The 18,781-nt window shown below is 50.3% G+C and overlaps 1 protein-coding gene across 1 annotated transcript in view; it reads right to left on the minus strand.

Moving 5' to 3' along the window:
• Positions 1-303: 303 nt before the first annotated feature.
• The window catches only part of CFDP1 (craniofacial development protein 1), a 66,565-nt gene continuing 48,087 nt past the window's right edge, over positions 304-18,781 (minus strand). Inside the window, exons 6-7 of the mRNA XM_075715581.1 lie at positions 6,011-6,169; positions 304-435 (exon numbers count right to left, since the gene is read on the minus strand). Coding sequence (XP_075571696.1) covers positions 345-435; positions 6,011-6,169 — 250 coding nt within the window. The 3' untranslated portion in view covers positions 304-344. The remainder of the gene's footprint in view (positions 436-6,010; positions 6,170-18,781) is intronic.

Consider the following 18,781-nt stretch of genomic DNA (forward strand, 5'->3'; position numbering starts at 1 on the left):
CAGCACCCTCCCAGCCTCAGGGGCTCCTCCTGCTGCCCAAAGCACCTGGGGTTGGCAAAGGATGGGTGCCATCATCTCTTCTCCTTGGAAAGCCGCCTGCCAGAATCACGGTGGTCTCTTCTGTCACCTGCTGGACCATTTAACCCTCAAAGTGCCCCCTGCCCACTGACAAAATACCCTCCCCAAACTATTACAGTAAAAGGAAAAACCTGTACGTTGAGAGATACAGGCTGAGTCCTGGGTAAAATGGTTTCCGTGCCTGGTGGTCTGGCGGTGGCTGGCAGCCCCCAGCCAGTGCTCAGGCACAGAAGGGAGCAGGATCCCCTGCGGCCACCCCTGGCACTTCAGGGCTTCATCCTGCTCAGTCTGATGTCGCGTTCGATTTCGAACTGCCTGTGATCCACGCGCTCCAGGAATGCTTTCCTCTCGATGTACCTGCAGGGAGGCAGAGGCTGTAAGTGGTGCCTGCAGCAGTCAGCACTGCCCCCAGCCCAGGGCAAAGCCAACCCAAAGGGATGAGCAGGGAGGGAAGGCATCGGCTGCCTCCCTTTCCATGAGCTGGTCACTGCACTGAGTGTCTCCTACAGACACCAAAACTGCTTCTTGGCCTGATAGGTGTCTCCTGGAGGACTTGCAGAGGTCTGGGGCAAAGGGTCCCTGTAGGCTGGAGCCATGGGATAGCTGCTTCTGGTTCCAGTTCTTCTCTTAAGGCTGAGAAATGACTTTCACAAACAACTTGAACAGGCTCAGGGCAGGTCCTCAGCAGGAGAGGCAGCTCTGAGGCTGCCCAGGTGACCCTGCCCCCCGCCCCTAGCAAAGCATCTCAAACCCAACCACAGCAGCATGACCCACGATACAAGCTGATAACAGGCACAGGGAGCAGCAGGGATGCAAACAGCATCACCCAGCAAGCTTGCAGCAGCTCAGGGATTCAGGCCAGGGGTTTCCCAGCCACAGACCAGCTCCTAACCACTGCCGCGTATTTACTTCTCCCTCTCAGTGAGGCACCTGAGCGCTGCAAGGAAGAAGGCAAGCATGCCTGAGCCTGGAAAAGCACCTTGCCGCTCATTAATGGCATGCAGCTGAATTTTAATGTACTTTGCTGCAAACCCTTGCCACAGATAGCCTGGGGCTGTGCTACTAATTAACCTACAGAGGGAGTGAAATTGCAATTCAAAACAGGAGCTGTAATTGAATCATCACAATTGTTTTGCATTTGTTCCAGGGTGGCAAACACTCAGCTGTCATGACAAGGTCATTACACTTGGCACCGGCATGAGATGCGTGAGCCGCTGCATTTGGCTTCTCTCTGCTGGTCACCACTTTTCCTGCACCACGGCTGGTGCCTGCTAAGCAGAGAAGCCCATTGCTTGAAAGCAAGACCAAAGGCTGCAGAAAAGATGAGCATCGCAGGCTCTGTGGGTTTTCCAGATTCTCAGGTGGCTGGCAGCATGCATGAAGGAGCTTGAAGACCCAACTGCATGGGAAGGTTGAGGGCTCCTCCCACCACCAGCAGTGGTCCCTCTAGGATAGAGGGGCTGCACTGCCTTTGGTGACAAGGTCTCTGCTTTCTGCTACAGCTACTGAACCGGCGCTGAATGTGCTCCCAGGACCAGGGTGCCTTCGCCCTTGCTGCGAAGGATGGCCCTGACACTCCTGCCCACCCAGTCATTGGAAATGAATTAACGCAAATTAATTTCAGCAAGCGATTCCCCCCCGGCTCCATCCCCAAGCCGATAAACAGCCCCATGCATCCCTGCTGCCACCCCATTTCCATCGCAGCCCGAGCCTGTCTTGTGCTGACACAACTGGGTCAGCTCATCTCTGCCAGCTGCGAGGAGCAGGGGCCCAGTGTGGCATAATGCAGACGATGTGCGGGCCACGAGAAGGTGTTTTTCTGGCCCCCCGCCCCTTGCTGTCAGAGGAGGGCTGTGCACAGAGGCCCCCTCCCCATGCTGGCTCAGGAAAGGCGGGCAGGGCAGTGTCACTTCCCTTCATCCCCACAAGCAGGGAGGTGACCGGCTCCTGGGGCCGGGCTCGGAGAGGCCACGGGAAGGAAGTCGGGGGGGGTCACGTTGTATTTTACAGCGTGTCATATTGCTGGGTGTGTGGTTTTCCTCCTCCTCTGCTGCTAAACACCAACTGCAACCACAGCTGGGAAGGCAAGGGACAGGGGTTACCACTGTTAACCTGGGAACACCCCAACCGCTTGGGCAGCAACAGCCCAAGCTACCGAATTTGAAGGTCTTTCAGCCCCTCTGTGACTCCCTTCTCCCAACCCCAGCAACGGGTCAGTCCCTTCCTCTTCCTCCATGGCTGCCGTGCCTCTCCAGCGAGCAGGGACTGGCTCCTGGGGGATCGATACGGATCATGAACCAGGAATGCGGTCTCATGGCTGCGGCCAGCGGCACGGCTCTGCATGGAGGAGGAACTGCGACGTTACCCAGTGGCGTTGTCCTTGGCTGGCCACAGAAAAGTGCCACAGGGGCCAGAGCAGACCCCACAAGGCACTACCTCTGCATACACCGGGGTTTATGGGGCAGACAGCTTGGGAACAAGCCCGGCCAGCTTGTGCTGCTTGCACACAGAAGAGGCTGGAGGACACAAGCAGGGAAGCAGCAGGTCTGCAGGGTCGATGAAAGCTCCCCTGCCCTACTGCGCCCCAAACCCTGCGCCTGAGCCACGGCTCCATCTCCAGTTCCCAGCCTGGTTCCGCGTAGCTGGCAGCAAGGTGCTGCCAAACAGCAGTGCAAAGTGCATGAGCGAGGCACAAACACCCATCCTGTGCCTGTCTAAATAACCTTTGCTACCTGAATCAATACCTTCCTGTAAATTATCAGCCTGCGTGGAAACAGGGCAGCTGTGATCCACAGCAGAGGAAGGTAAATTTGTTGGGAGAACATGCTGTCTCTGCTAACGAGGGCAGCTGCAAACTGCTCCGGGGAAGGTTTCATTGGTGCTGCCCGTCCCCTGACAGTCACCATCAGCCACCCAGTGCACCCGGAGCAGGGCTGCTCCTCCACTGGGCCCGCCCTACAAAGGTGGCCCAATTAAGAGGCCACCACACATTTCCATTTATAAAACACATCAGAGAGGTCGACAGCAAAGGGGATAGCTGCCTCTGCTCCTTACTTCAGCCCCTCCTGTCAAATCCAGGACAGGCCCTCAGGATCTGACACAATGAGACCACACAAGCCCGGATCCTGCTGCTGGGGAAATGCAAATCACTGTCTGGGGCTGGCGATACGAGGGTGGAAAATCAGAGGCAAGGGTGGACGCAGCCATGGGGCAGCACGTGTCCCCTCTGCCTCAGGAATCCGGGGGCCACGCTGCAGCTGGCTGATAACTGGCAGCAGCAGCAGCAAGATGCTGCGGCCCTGTTGCTCAGCGGGCCACCAGTGCGCTGGCTGAGCACATGTTGCTGCTGGAGAAGGGCCGGGGAGGTCCAAGGTATGAGGAGCTCTGGGCTGTGAACAATAACTTCTGCAAGGTTACTGCAAAAAAGAGAAATACAGCTTGCCTTCTCTTCTGAGCAAAAAGAAATGCCTCCTGCCTTCCTCAAGACACGCGTGAACCATCTCTGTAGTGCACAGGCACGCGTGGCATTGAGTAGATGCTTCCAGGAGTGAGTTGTGGCTTTCCTCATGAGGCAGACATTTTTAATTACAAAGGAGGACACTCAGGGACCAGAGGTTTCTAATGCACGTCGGCACCAGGGATAAAGGCAGTGCCCCGCTCCTGCCTGCCTGTGTTGAAGGGTTAACAACCACTCATTACGACTTTTATAGAGATGTGTAAATGATTGCCCACCGAAGGGTGAGCAGAGCCTATGTTATTAAAGGAGAAGAGGTGGCTGTGGAAGGGACAACAGGCTCCTGCAAAATGACCTGAAGCTGGTGGCACGCTGTGTCTGTGTGATCTGCCCCCCCGAGCAGGATGGCTGCTCCCTAATGGTGCAGGACGCTTCATATCACGAGCATTGACAGGTGGCCTGTAAGCAGAAGTGCAGTGGGTTGCGCATCCATCGGTGCTCCTCCCTTCTCCCTTCCTTTACGTTGAAGGTGGATGTGATTCACTGTGAGCAGATACTTGGTTGATCCCCTCACATCACGTGCCTCTCTAGGACAAACAGATTTGTAAGGAGTGTCTAAAGTTATCATGGCATCACGTTTCTTGTTTGCTTAATGACAAAAATCACTTGCTAATAGCCCCATGGATTTTCTAGCCTAGGATCTGAAGGGCAGCAAAACCCAAAGCTGTCCAAGCTTGCAGATGCTCTTAAAATTGCTGCTCTGCTTTGCTCATCTTTTCAATGTGCTGATCCCTTCTTCAGCCTTCAAGGACCATTACGTTAGCATCTCCGGAAAGGTCTGCCAGGCGTGAAGAGCGAGCTGTCCTGCTTGTATGGGGTGGGAAACAGCACTGTGCAAGAAAGGTTGACATAGTAGGTTTAAACAAGCAAGAGATGCCAGAAAACGCTCATGCAGAGCAGCCTGGCCTGTTTGGGGTGTGTATAGTCCAGCTGAGAGCGATGGACCCTGATTCAGGCTGATTCCACCGACAGTGGAAAGAAACAGCATGTCCCAGCAATTGGCAGGAGATGGTCTGGCTTTTAATGGTGATACTACCACCATCAGCCCAATCCAGAGCAGTGAAAGCCCAAAGCCATTACCACACTTGGCAGCCACTCGGACGTCTGCATAGGGCAAATCCCAAATCCACATGCCATCAGGATAAACCAGCCAGGTGCCACAGACAGAAACAGGACCCTGCCCTGGAGCTGAGTTCTCCCAAAGCAGCCTGCAGCTCCTGATGGGGCTTCATGGGAGAAGCACACCTTCCTCTTCTCCCTCCACCTCAGACAGAGCCTGGTACATGGCCTGGCTCTGCCTCCAGACTCCTGGCATGGGCCATTTCAATGGTGAGCCTTGCGTATGGGGCTCTGACCATAACATTCGCCATGCTGCAGACAGCATTGTCAAGGATCTGGTGCATGTGTGCTCTGCCACACCCATATGCGATGTAAATTGCTCATCTCCTTGGATTTCAGGGATCTCAGAGGAACACCTGCCCCCATCCAGCACTCCTACTGAATTGCTCTAGTTGTTCAAGGGCACATGTCCAGAAACAGATCAGGGCAGACCTGACAGAGAAGGGGTGCTGTGGAAGGGTGCAAGACCAAACTGAAAAAATCCAGCAGTTATAAAATATCTATTTGAAATACAAAATCCAATTGGTTGGAATGCAGAAGCTCTGAGTTTTTCCCGCAGAGTAAAAGAACAGCTTACAATAAAAATACATTTTATGAGCTGTCCACTAAGCCGGTTACATTTTCCCAGAGCTTAGCAAAGCACTTGTAGTGGAAAGGCTGCTTCTGATCTTATTATCCTTCCCTGCAGTGCATGTTATTAACTTTCTGTTTTATTTACAGCACCACCATTTACTTTTATGATACTTCCATTAACTTCATTGGAGTGAACATTGCTTGATGCACACAATCAACGCCCGGTGCTGCCATAATCTTTAACACACCTTGCCAGCTGTTCTGGGTTTGCATACATCTTTATGCAGGAGGAGGGAGGACAGACACAGCTGAAACATGTCATTTGAAGAACAGAAAAAAACCCATACCTCCCAATTTGAGACTTTTTTTTTTTTTAAAAAAAAGAACACAGGGCAAAGGCAATTGTGTTTCCTCATGGGAGTGCTGCATTAGACCGGTTCACACTGCATCTGTGCCACTAATAGGAGAGAAGGTAAAGCACAGCCAGACTCTACTTTAGCTGGACTTGAAGAACTCACGAGGTTGTTAACAGAGAGCAATAGGTGCTTGCAGACTTACCTGTCTCCCTGTGGTACTTAGAGCAGCTACTGGCTTTATATTTCCCTAGGATAAATCCTTAAGAAATCCCATGGGTTTGCTGAACTCTCTGTAGCAAGCGATGGGGTTCCTATATGTATAGGAAGTGGTGGGAAATGCTGGACTACTACTAGGTAAAGTCCCTCTTACCCGTCTTTCCCTCGGTTATGGATCGCCAGCTCCTCCACAATCCCCTCCTCCTCCTTGAAGTTCTCCCAGTCCAGTTTAGATTTCTCCAGTGTGCTCATCTTCTGCTTTTTGGAGCCAATCTTCCCCAGGAGGCTGCTCATACCGCTTGGCCTCTTCACCCTGATGGAGATAAGTAAGCAAACGTTACTTAAATGCAGGGAGACAGTGTCAGTTAGCAATTAAAAACAGAGCTGAGAAACGTCATGCATGAGAGTGGTGGCCTTGGTGGTGGTGTGCCACCGCCACTAAACAGATGGCCACGAACTTCAGGCAGCCTGCAGGCGGCAAGGTCATGCTTCCTGCAGATCCTGCTCTGCTGTTCCCCTGGAAGCAGCAAAGTTCACTACACACATATCTCAAGTGCTCGCTTTTTGTGAAAGGGCTTTTTCATTTATCTTCTTAGGAGAACAGAAAGCTTTCAGGCCAAAAGAGATCATTAAATCATCTAGTTTGACCCCTTGTATATACCAGGCCAAGCCATTCCACTGATCACCTCCGTGCTAAGCTCAGTTCTTTGTCTTCGGTTTAAAGTGTTGTTTTCTGGAAGGGATCCAGCCTCAGTGCGTCACCAGTGCTGACAACACATCTAGGAATTAACCATTTCATTGGTATCAACACGCCTGTTTTCAACTTGATTTTGTCTTGCTTTAGGCTCTGGTTGTTGCTGCTTATTCTAAATCTTTGTACTTTGGTGCCCAGGCGGGTCTCGTTAGTAACATACTCATACACCATAATGAATTTAAATCTGATTTTTTTTTTTTTTTTGATAAACAGATGGAGCTCTTTATGCCTCTCATTGAAGTGCATTTTGTCCCAGCCCGTACATAATTTCTAAGGTTTTGTCCCCTTGCTTATTCAACAGTCTTTGAAGATGGGGACACCAGAACCGCATGTAACCCCCACCCTTCTGACTGCAAATCTGCTTCTGTCCAAGGATTGCCTAAATCCTGTTAGTTACACCATCACACGACACGTTGAGTCCCAGTGCACGTGCACTGCGATCCCACACCATCTCCCCGGTCCCTGTTCAGCAGGAAGACCACTTTGGTCTCTTTCATCTCCTTGTTCTTAGAGGACCGAAATTCCACCCAGCTGGTGGGGCCCCTGAATCTCCCCTTGATGCTGGGAAATGCACACACAGGGACTCGGGTCAGCTGGGTCACCCTCCGAGGAAGACAATTCTCAGGGCTAGGAACCCGTAAAACAAACTCATATTAACCCCTTCTTAAACCCCGCCAGGAGAAGGGGGCAAACAGCATCCCATTGAACTCGGTGTTTACACACATTCCAGAGATAACTTCAGGTCTGCAGGGCCCTTGCCTCTGCAAGAAGCCGGAGAGGAAATGATTCTCGTTCCTGAGAGATGGAGGAATTTGGGGAGGGGGGGCCCAAGGAAGGCAGCCAGGTGAGCGTGGCAGACTGCTCTCCATCAGTTCTCTCCAAGCACATCCTGCCCAGGGGTAGCTGTTCTTGGGAAAGCATCCAAAGCTGTCCTTATCGCATCATTAGCATGGTTTATGCTTCCATAATTTGCAAGCCTCTAAAGGAAAATAATCCCGCAGTTTATATGGAATTAAATCAAAGAAAATGACATCTTTGTAAGCCTCAGCCAGAAGATTCTCAATGCAAGAATGGCTGGCCATGGTCACTTGGGGTTGCAGCTTCCTGACATAAGACATATTTGGGCTACAAACCCTGGATTAAGGGCATCTTGGCAGGCTCCACAGCCACAGGACCAAGCCGCCTGCCCCTCCTCATACTGCCCAGCCAGAGGAGCAGAAATATCCTAGGACCTGGCCCTTATTTCTTTCAGTCCCCACCCACTGCTGGAGAATGTGCCAACAGCCTGCACTTTTCACTCTGTGGAGACACAGAGCAAGCTGGATGCTCTTTTATTCACCTTTACCCCTGAACATCTCATCAAGATGTCTACAGTCCTCACATCACGATCACGCAATAAAACCTTGATCAGCCTCCAATTCTCCCTTATTTTTCAAGGCATGATGGCTTCAAGTATCCTTACCTGCAGGTAGCAGGGAAGTGATGCAAAGGGGCAAAATGTGCAAAGATATTCTCAGCACAAGATAAAACCAGAGAGATCTAGTTCTCATATCTGGCTATCCAGGAGTACATGTGAACCTTGCACAACCACCAGTATCAGATGCGTGTTCAAGTTGCAAGGGAGTGGGAGGAGAGGAGGTATGACAAATAAGAAGGCAAAACCAAACAAAATATTGGGCAAGCATCCCTGTGGCAGTCCCTGCTGAGCAGCTGCCTGGAAGGCAGAGCCTGGCACTCAAGCACGTCAGTTCCTTAGGCTGCACTGGGAGGCTCTGCGTTTTAGCAAGGGACTTAAAGTAAAGATGCTCTGAGACAGATCTAGAGAAGTGCTATGGCTGATCCAGCTGGCAATGCTCCTCTCCCTGCTCCCTGGCAGGCAGAAAGTGTTTAAATTAACACAAGGTATTCAATAACACATTTCTCTGAATACCCTTAACTTTCCAGACTCACTTGTGCTTACAATTCTGCCTACCTTTGAAGTGGGAGAAGCAGGGATGCAGAAATGGAGGGTGTTGTTGCTTGTCCCTGCATATCTCCTAAATGGCTTTTGGGGCAAAGAACCCCAATGGCATAAGAGCCATCTCACCTGTCCAAGGGCACTCACAGCTCACCTGCATCTGGCAACCCTTCCGTGGATGGGAGCCTATAGCCACTGTACAGCTGTGCTACAGACAGGCCTGACTCTGCAAAAGACACAGCATGCACCTGAAAAACCCACTTGAAGCCATTTCAGGATCTCTCCTGGGTGTTAGAGGTATGCCTGCCCCACAGAGCGACAAGCAGGCTCAGAGGCAGGCTCGCACACGTCGAGACTGATGTCTTTTCAGCTGAACCTTGGGCTGTCAGCTGACAGTGGGGAAGAGTTGAGTTGGGACAGGGGCTGATCGGCCAGGCAGCACATGTCCCTGCATGAAGCATGGACTGGGACATGCTGACAGGCAACTGCCGTCCCCAAACCACAGTGGAGGATATCCATGAGTGAAGGGAACAAAAGGCAAGATGGTTTGTGGCCAGAGGTGGAAGGAGAGGCAGTGCTGGCTTCACAGCAGGGAGCAGGGGCTGCAGTCTAAGTGAAGGTCACTCGTCACGCATCTTTTCTCCCATGGGAATTCCTGGCATGAATTAACAACCTCTGCATGCACACATCCATCTGTAACAGTGCTCAAGGCCTCTGTTATCTCCTCTTGGCCATGGATCTCAGGAATACCCCTTAAAAGATACAATTCATGCCATGTTTGAAGCTATAGAGTCTAGGATATGAACATGGACCTCCATCAAGGGCTTCCAGATGGTCCCAAAGGAACCTAATTAAACAGGTCTGGCTATGTTGCACCCTCATGTTGATGACTACTCCAAAAATACTGCTAATATCCAGTGTCAGCCCCATGCTGGAGTGGGCCTTGGGCTGGATGACCTGGCTCTGCTCCTGCTCAGACAATTCTGTGCTGTTTGCAGCAGGATGAAGCCGGGGCCAGGCACGGGCTGAAGGACATGTTTGAGTCTGCTGCTGAGTCTTCACCCTGTGCTGAGCCTTTCATCACCCTGAATAAATCCAACAGCAAACCTGGGGGTGGGAATTCCTGTGCTTGTGCCAAAATGAAGTAAATGAGAGACATTAAAGTCCAATTAAAAACTTGCTTGGCCTTAAATGCCTCATCTGTTTAAAAAGCAAGTAAAGGGGCCTGATTAATTGCATTCAGTGCCAGCACGAGGAATTATTACCCTTTTTGTACTCATTAAGGGTATCTGCAGTGGCATCTTTAATCACCAAGGCATTTAAAAGAGAGAAAGTAATTTGCTAAGACATAATGGATCCCGGGGATGAGAATCAGGACAATCGCCTATTTAGGACACAAAGACATGCTCTTACTTTCCACGATTAAAAAGCACGACGCAAATCAGCCCGTGAACCAGCAAATAAGCGTGCTGGTGAGCTCTGCCTTGGCAGGAGGATTCCCCTGCACCCATTTAGTGTCTTCAGGACAAGGACTGTGCCTGTACATCACCTAGCCCTGTCACACACAGGGACAAACAGCAAGCCAAGGGCTCCCTTGCTGTCCCACCATAAGCGAACATGTTCTGTATTCCTCTCCTTAACAATGAAGCTTCCTCCCACCTCAGTGCGATCCTGCAGCCTGACCAGGACCTCAGGGAATTGCTGCTATACCAATGATAAAGTAGCACTGTCACATGTAATCCCTGCTGTCTTGTAACATGAAGGTTGGCAGCGTCCGGGAGGCAGACTTCATCACAAGCTTTATAAAATAATCTTCAAACAGTAGGAAAACAGGGCTACAAAGGTCTCATAGTGCATCCTGCCAGCCAAAGTAAGATGAATTCCCCTGCCACCCACCCAGAGATGGGCGCTCTGAAGGCCTCCAGACATCAACCCCACACACACTAGAGGTTTTGGTACTTCATCAGCCTTTCACTTATGTGAGTTTTCCCCAATGACTAAATTTCCTTGCTCAGCCTATGACTTATTATCTTCTTCCTATTAGCTACTAAGAACAGATCATTCCCTCACTTTTCACAGCAGCCTTTTATGTCTTTGAAAGCTTTTCATACACACACCACCCCCCCGCCCCCCCCCGCTCAGCTTGCTCTTTCCTAGACTAAACAATCCTGGGTCCTTTCAAGCTTTTCTCATTCCTCATGGTTTCCAGCCCTCTGACCACTCTCACTGCTCTCCCTGGACTCTCTGCTATTGGCCCATATCTTCCTCAAAACACAGAATCCAAAACGGGAAAGAAAGGGCTCCAGCCGCAGCTTTACCGGCACTGGGAGCAGGAGGAATACTTCAGATGCCTTGCAAAGCATGCAACTTCTTACACGGCCTCCTATGACGTGTGCCTTTTTCACAACCGTGTGACAGCATTGACTCATGTCGAGCCTGTGATTCACTGAGATTTTTGTCTCCTCTGCTGCTGCCAAGCCAGTTATTTCCTTCCTCGATTGGTGCAGACGATTACTGCTACCCCAAGGCAGAGCTTTGCACTGGTCCTTCTGCACTGTTTCTTGTGTTTGCCTCCACGTTTCCCTTGACACAGCGGATCTCAGATGTCTTTGCAAATCAGCCTCTCCTATTCACAACACCCATGCCGCAGCTGTTGAAGAGTAACACTGGGGAAAGTACCTCCCATCTTTGTGAAATACCAATGGAGACAATTTAGCAGCTGAACCAGCACCAGTTGGCCAAACAAGATCAAGCTGATGGCCATAAGCAGGCAGGGACCAGTGGGGAGGAGCTGTGACAGTTCGTGTTGTCCAACTCCAGTGAATGAAGGGTGCCTAAAGGACACCTGCTCACGTGTTGATCCAGGAGCCAGCAGCATCCCCCTCCTCCAGCCTGCCCTCCACCCTTGGGGATCACAAACCCTCTGCTGCTCTTGTTTCTGCTGGCTCCGCAGGAGCAGGTAGACCACAAACCCTGCACTGCTTCTCCACCCGCCTTGTATCATCCTCCTTGTTGTGGGTAACAACTTTGTAGCCAGAAGGTCCTACTTCTGTCTTCTATCAATACTTTTAAGGAGGGCTCAATTCATAAGAAGCAAACGCTGAACACAAAATAGGATGTTACTGATGCTTAGCTAACACCCCAATGCTCCCCCACCCTCTTTCTTGTTATGTCACATTTTGGAGAAATAGTGTGAGCAAACGCACTTAAGAGGACACTCACGGATGTAGACAAATCACGAGTGAGATGCTTCGTTTTCCCCCCAAGCCCCTGCTAAACAGAGTGGCTTAATAACCTGTTTTGTCAATGAGGATCTTGTGATAAAGTGGCTGCTGCAAGCCTTGGACCAAGCAGCACGTTTTTTTAGAGATTGCTGATTCTACCAAGGCATCCTGCACACCCTGCAGCTATGTGGTGGAGGAGACAGGACAACCGAGCATGACATCTTCTCTGGCCTCATTGCAGGCTTTTGCACCTCCCAGAGCAGAGACAATTTGGTGCCGGGCACTCTATCACCTTCCAGCATACATCCAAAACATCTGGTGACTCTCCATGAGGCACTGCAGAGCAACATTTCTTTCTGCAGAAATAAAACTGGACTCACAGGAATGACATGATTTCATCAGAAGGAAATCTTGCGAGGCCAGGAAAGAACCTGTATCTCCTGCCCCAGCCTTTGTACACAGATTAGCAAATAAATTACCTTTACCATTTACCATTTACCATTAAAAGAGGCAGGTTACACCTACAACCTAAAACATCCACTCTCAAGGAAGGTTCAGAACCAGGATGGATAGGTTTTTGTTGCGCATTAGATGATAAGACCATTGCAATAGGCAAGGGTGCTTACGCCGTCTGGCACAAGAGGACAAGCAGGAAGCATCCGCTCGCAGGTCTTTCAGCACGGCTGAATGGCTTTGCAAATCTTCAAGCGGAAGAACCCAACTCAGACATAAGCTATAACACAAACCACTTCCCTGCTGGCTGCCTGCAATGCAGAGCAGCATGTCAGATCCCACTATCAGAACAGGATGCCAGCAAGTAAATGTCACTGAGTGCAGGAAGGTGGTATCTCAGGCCACGCAGCCCTGAAAGTACCATGTTCATCATCAAGCCCTGGCTCTCCTGCAGCCCCTGTCCTGCCCAGCTCCCTTCCCCACCAGAGCCTGTGATCTTTACTTGAAGCACAGTCACAGCAGCTCTGTTCCTGTCACCCTAAGCGCTGTGATGGCAGGGACGCAGGTGAGAAAGTCTGCCACTCAGCAAAGAGAAGAGCACAAGGTTTCATAAATAGCGATATCTATTCCTGCCATGAGCTGCTGTAAAGCTTAATAGTTTCCTTAACGGCAGGAAATGGTTCTCATACAAACCAACCACAGCTGGGAAACTGATGCAAGCCAGTAAATACTTTCATTTTAATAAGGTGGAAGATTCCTGCCCAGTGCACCACAGATCACCTGCTCCACTGCCCTCCCTTCAAACAGCAACGTGCATGGGTGCGTGAGAGACATTGCATGAGGAGGATGTATGCAGAGACCTGGCAGGAGGGCCATGTGCCAGCTCTACTGTTCACTCCCAGCCTCTCCAGACCATCTTCCTCGACAGAGGAACAAAAATGCTGGTGGGGAAGAAGATGGGCACACAGCAGGAAGGGAAGTGTGGTGCTATCTGCTCCTCAAGGTCAGGGTGGTCCGGCTGGACGGAGCAGGCAGCAGCAGAACGATGGTGCCTGGTATTGCCAGCTTGCAAGAACCTTCCCCAGAATGATAAAACAGGTGTTCCTCTTCAGACCCTGGAACTGACCAGCTCTTCCCATCCCTCATCCTGTGTAACCAGCCGAGGACAGAAAAATCTCCCAGGCCAAACCCAACTGCATTTCTTTTTTTTATTTTCCTACTTGGCATCATTTCCTAAATGGGCACTCAGATGGATGTGGAGAGCAGCCCAGCTCGTTCTCAGCCCTGCCTGTCACAACAGGTATTTAGAAAAACAATCAAGAAAGCCTCCCCAATGCCAAACAAACATTTAAACCCCAGGTGGGGGAAAAAAAAAAAAGCAAGCGAGGAGGAAATGAAGATAAAAGCAGGGTGGATGCTGCTGGAGGGCTGGCAGGATGGTGATGATCCTGTCTGGATGGCAGCGCCCAGGACTGAGCGAACATGGGGCAGGCTGGCAGGGAGAGGACTGCCTGATTCCCACTGCTTAGCCAGGGCAGCGCAGGCAGAGGAGCTTGCTACCAACTCAGACAGTGGTGCCTGTCCATATGCTCTGCTTGCTGAACTGGTAGCAGATACCCTAAAGCATGCATAAACTGAGCCAAAGAACCTGCCTGAAACACTCTAGGAGTAGCAGTGATTTTTGAGGCAGGATTATAAACCTGTATCCCTGTAGTGAGGATCATAAAGCTTCTTGCACTCTGAAGAGGAACATGCACCAGACTACTGTGGAAAAGCAGCCACAACTGAGGCAAAACCTATTTGGTGGTGCCACGGGACACAGCAGAGCACGCAGCGCAGGCAGCTACATCCAAAGGTAGCAAAAGACGCAAGTACACTGGCAAAATACAATTACCCTGCCTGCGACCCTGCCAACAGACTGAGGCAAATTTCTTTCTACTGCATGGAAGGCTTCGCTGACAGGAGCAGTCAGCAGCTCCCAGTGAAAATACCCCAAGTACAATTACCCTGCAGAAGGTGGCTGGTCTGACTGCAGCGGGGCCAGCCTGAAGTACTTACAATGACAAGGAAATGTGGGTTATAACTCGAGCCGACAGCATGAGTTAACTCTTCTCGGGCTTTTGTTCAGGCTTGCCAACCCAAGTTAACCCCAAGCTGCTTTGCCATCACTGCTGTTGCAATGCAAGCTAGCAAAATCTGAAGAGCTAAGCAGAGCCCCAGGTCCCTTCTGGTTTCTGATGTCATGCCATATCCCCCGAAACCTCAGGACAGCCTTACAGTGAAGACCTCTACATGAACACTGATGCTCACAGCTTCTTTCCACTTGTAGGAAGTCTTTGACACTGACTCTGCTGAGCTGAGGAGGTAATCCAGGATCACAGTACAAAGTAGAACTATTGTTAAACCAAGCAACATGGCAGACACACACAGAAGAGAAGGTGTAACCTCTCAAGAAGCAAGAGTGATAGCTCTCCTTCCCACACACCTGGCCTGCCTTCCTACAGCCAGGGTCTACATGGAAAGAGTTTAAGACGGAGATGAAAGGCACTGCCAGGGAAGGGCAGCCGGACTGCTACACCCCAGCAATTGAAGTCTGGCTGAGATGACGCCATTTCCATCAGCGTGGAGAGGCAAGGGCAGATGTGACAGACTAAATGCATGTGTGATGCTGCCTTGGTGAGGGTTGCTGCAGGCAGTGGCAGAGCTTGCCATGGGCACAGTTGATTCTGAACGTATTTGCGTCTAAATATATTCAGTGGGGGAACAGAGATTTGTCACAGGGGAAAAAACCATGCCACTCCCACCTCCCAGCGGCCGTGAGCAATGGACCGCCAAAGGCCAATGTTCCAGTAGTCCAGCTACTGTTTCATTGCTGGATTTGTTATTAATCCCGCACAGTGAGTTTCTATGGGACTTCAAAAGTTGTGCAATGCTGCTTCGCTCTGGCAGGGTGTACCTCACCTTCAGGAGGGAAATAAATGTCACGGTACCAGCTTATGAACAGCAAAACTGACACGGCAGGTGGTGAACGGGCTTGCAGAGCATCACGCCACAGGATGCCAGAGGAGATCCCAGTTAGTGACTTCTTTTCTGGTGCACTCTCCAAGATATACAAATACCTCATGCTCATCTCCATGTCATGAATTGTGCTGGATAGGCCTTTCCAAAGTGCAGGGCTGGAAGAACAAACCTAAGGGTGTGTTTCATGTGTTCATGTCAGCAATCCTGGTAAACCTTCTTCAGGTCTCCATCTTTTGAGCAGGCCTTGGGCCTTAGGGCTGGACTGTTTGTGCTTCCCTTAGCTTCTGCCTCTTCTCAAAGCCAAACCCCCATTAGAGGCTGCAGTCTGTAGCTGAATAATAAATAAAATAATAAAAACAATCCCTGCAGCATAGGTTTCAACCACTGTAATAATCCAGAGCCAGATCCATGCATCGCCTCTGCTGCATCACCTTGCTGCAAAACACGACAGCACAGATGTGGTACCACCTTCTTCTCCAGTCCGCTCCCCAAACTGGGGAACAACCCAGGTGTAAATACACAGTAATACTGCACACATGAATATAGTTATTCCAGGAATAAAACCAGAGTTGGGTCTCTACGTGCACCAAGAGGCAAAGTTGCTGAGCGGGGGAGAGATGGAATACTTTGGCTCAGGAACAGCAGAGAGGAGCAGCAGCAGTAACACACATGCACAGCTCTGCCAGAGCTGGCCTTTCCTCAAGCAGGTCCCATCCCACAGCATCTAGGTCTGCACCCCCTCTCTGGAGGGCCTGGTTGAGGAGCATGGGCTAGAGTCTCATTTTATAGGCTTTGGAGCACATACTCATCAAGAAGCATATCAGTTCTCGGGGAGCTGGCTGGCTCAGCCAGAGCCCCTGACCTGCAGGTCCCCTTATCAGCAGGAAGGGCTCATTAGGGAACGGACCAGGGTTTCCTGCTCAGGACCAAACCCTTTGTGAGGGACTGATGCCATGGAGAACCTGCTTCCTAACAGCCAGAGGAAGCAAAATATTTTCCTTGGGCCTCTGAGACAGAGTTGCTATGGGGTGGTTGTCAACAAAATAAAGTTGCGCTTGTGGATTGGGCAGCACATGCCACGCACGGGCTGTTACTGCAGGATAAAGGTGCTCCCAGCAGCATCACTGCCTGCCCCAAGCGCCGGGGATGATTCAGAGTGGCATAAGGCCCCTCTGTACCAGTGTAACTGCAGCTGCCCTCCAGGCTGTACTAGCAGAACTATTTTCGCAAAAACAAAATCTCGCACCCTCCTAATCAGTATGACATTGTGCGGAGACCATGGCTCACTCTGGCTCCTCTCCAGCCTGGAGCACAGACGGAGGCTGTTTCAGTAGCAGACTCTCCTAATGCATTTGCAGTGGGCCAGCCAATTACGTTACAGTATCTGCGTATGGAGCTCAACAGGAGCTTAATTGAAAGAGCTGTAGCATTCAAATAACTTTTGATACTATGAAGATGTTAACGATTCCAACCCAGCACTAACCAGCCCTGTCTGATGCTCAGCTGATAGGTAAGGACCTGTAACTCAGGGCTTGGTCTGCAGCCAAAGCTACACCCCTGTTAACTCAGCACAGCACCATAGCTGCGGCCAAATGCTGAGGGAGTTGCCCCTTCCCAACTGGAAACTGCAGCAACTCCTCACATGAGCTCTCCTCCGCCCAGGACATCCATGCAATACAAACCGGACCTGCTCCTGCCACTGAAGGACCACGTACGTGCACCAGAACTCCCAAAACTGTTCCCACACGGACTAATTTGAACCTGCAAAGCACTGCTTGCATTTATTCTTTTTATTGAAAAATATCATGCATGCTCTTCATATATATTTTACATTGCTCTTAAGTTCTGTAAATGTTTTGGGATAAAAAATGTGCCAGTTTCAGACAGATTTTGCTACACCAGCACAAAACCAGTACACCTACCGCACTCCAAGGTGGTGGGCTGCATTTAATTTGTTATCTTAGTGCTGCCACTGAGAAGTGGCAAGAAATACCTTTTATAAAGCTCTAACTGTCCGCACTGTGTACATGTGTGTGTGCGGAGGAGCCCTGCTTCTACTATTCTCATTTCTGATCCAATGCACAGAAATCAGCAAAAATGCACACAAACACAAGCTGCCAGCAAGCTTACACTCCTACATGGCTGTGAGGCATCTCACACCCCAACAGCAGGCAAGAGCAAAAAGTAAAAGTGAGAAGGCATGATGCTTTTGGTACACATGTCTAACAAGTTGATGACCTGAAAGCTGCCAGAAGCTACTGCAAGTCGGTAGCTGTGGCATATAGCATGTTTGCTGGCCTACATCTTGGGTCACACAGTATAGCATTTTAGAGTAACACCCTGTATTACGCCCATATTTAGCCATGGAAATAAGTGTGATGACTTTCAAACACTTGCAGCTCTCACTGACTTCACTGGGTTCAGTTGAGACGTTTCAAATAAAACAGTAACGACCACAACACTGGGCTGGGACCAAGCACAGACCATTTTTATCTTAAAAGGCATTTGTTTGAGAACATTCAGAGCTGCTAGAACCAACAGCACTAAAGTTATTTCACCATGCAACCTTAAAAATGTTGACAGCTTGGTCTGCAAAATGACATAGATTAATTGGTGACCAATCCTTAAAAAAAGAATAGTTAGAAAAAAATTGCTGGCAGAGGAGAAATTCTTCCTCTCTTCAGAGGTTCACTCCTTCCTCCTTTGTCTAACAGCAGATCTTTTGTTCAGGATTTCAGTTGCAAGCAGCCCCGAGGTACGCAGGGAATGTCTTGGTTATGACGAGCCCTCCAGACTGGTGCATGGACTCGGTTTTAATCAGGAGAGAAACCACTCCAAATCATGCCTAAGAAGTACTGCTAATGGAATTGTTCCAGCGCTAAAGGGATTTCAAAGTGAATGAGTGCGGATGGCAGAGCAGCTGGTGTGACTCCCAGGTTACCCTTTACAGCGCAGTGTGACATGCAAGGAGGATCTAACAGCCCAAGCACCCTAGCCTTGAGAAAACAACCCCCACTGCCTGCCCCCCCCCCCCCCCCCCCCAAGCAATGCAGAATCCCTGGCTCTGTCCCTGTGATTCGTAGACAGCCCCAGCGTTTAGTCGTTTAGTCCCGATTAACTTCCCACTGTATCAGATCAACGCCAGGCTTTGATCAAAATGAGGTGAGAAAGCCAGGACAGAAGTAGGGAGGGACCCCCCCTTCCCCAGCAATTAATCTGACAGCTTTAAGAATAGTTCTGATTAAAGCAAATACACTTGCCTTCCACTGGCAAATGTTTGCAAAGCTCAGCAGCCTAGGACAGGGGAAAGTTCCCAGGAAATTAAGTCAGGGTGAACAAGCATCAGGGCTCCCTAGCACAAATACATTGCTACAACGAGCAACAAACTAGAACCCAGTGGAGCAGTTGCTTTGCAGCGTCATGCAAGTTAATAAATAGCATGAATATAATATATCATCTTGCAGTGGAAAGCCTGGCCTGGCAGCATGTGGGACTATGGGGGACAATAAACATTTG

The sequence above is a fragment of the Pelecanus crispus genome, chromosome 8 (assembly GCF_030463565.1).
Source record: "Pelecanus crispus isolate bPelCri1 chromosome 8, bPelCri1.pri, whole genome shotgun sequence".
Taxonomy (NCBI): Eukaryota; Metazoa; Chordata; class Aves; order Pelecaniformes; family Pelecanidae; genus Pelecanus; species Pelecanus crispus.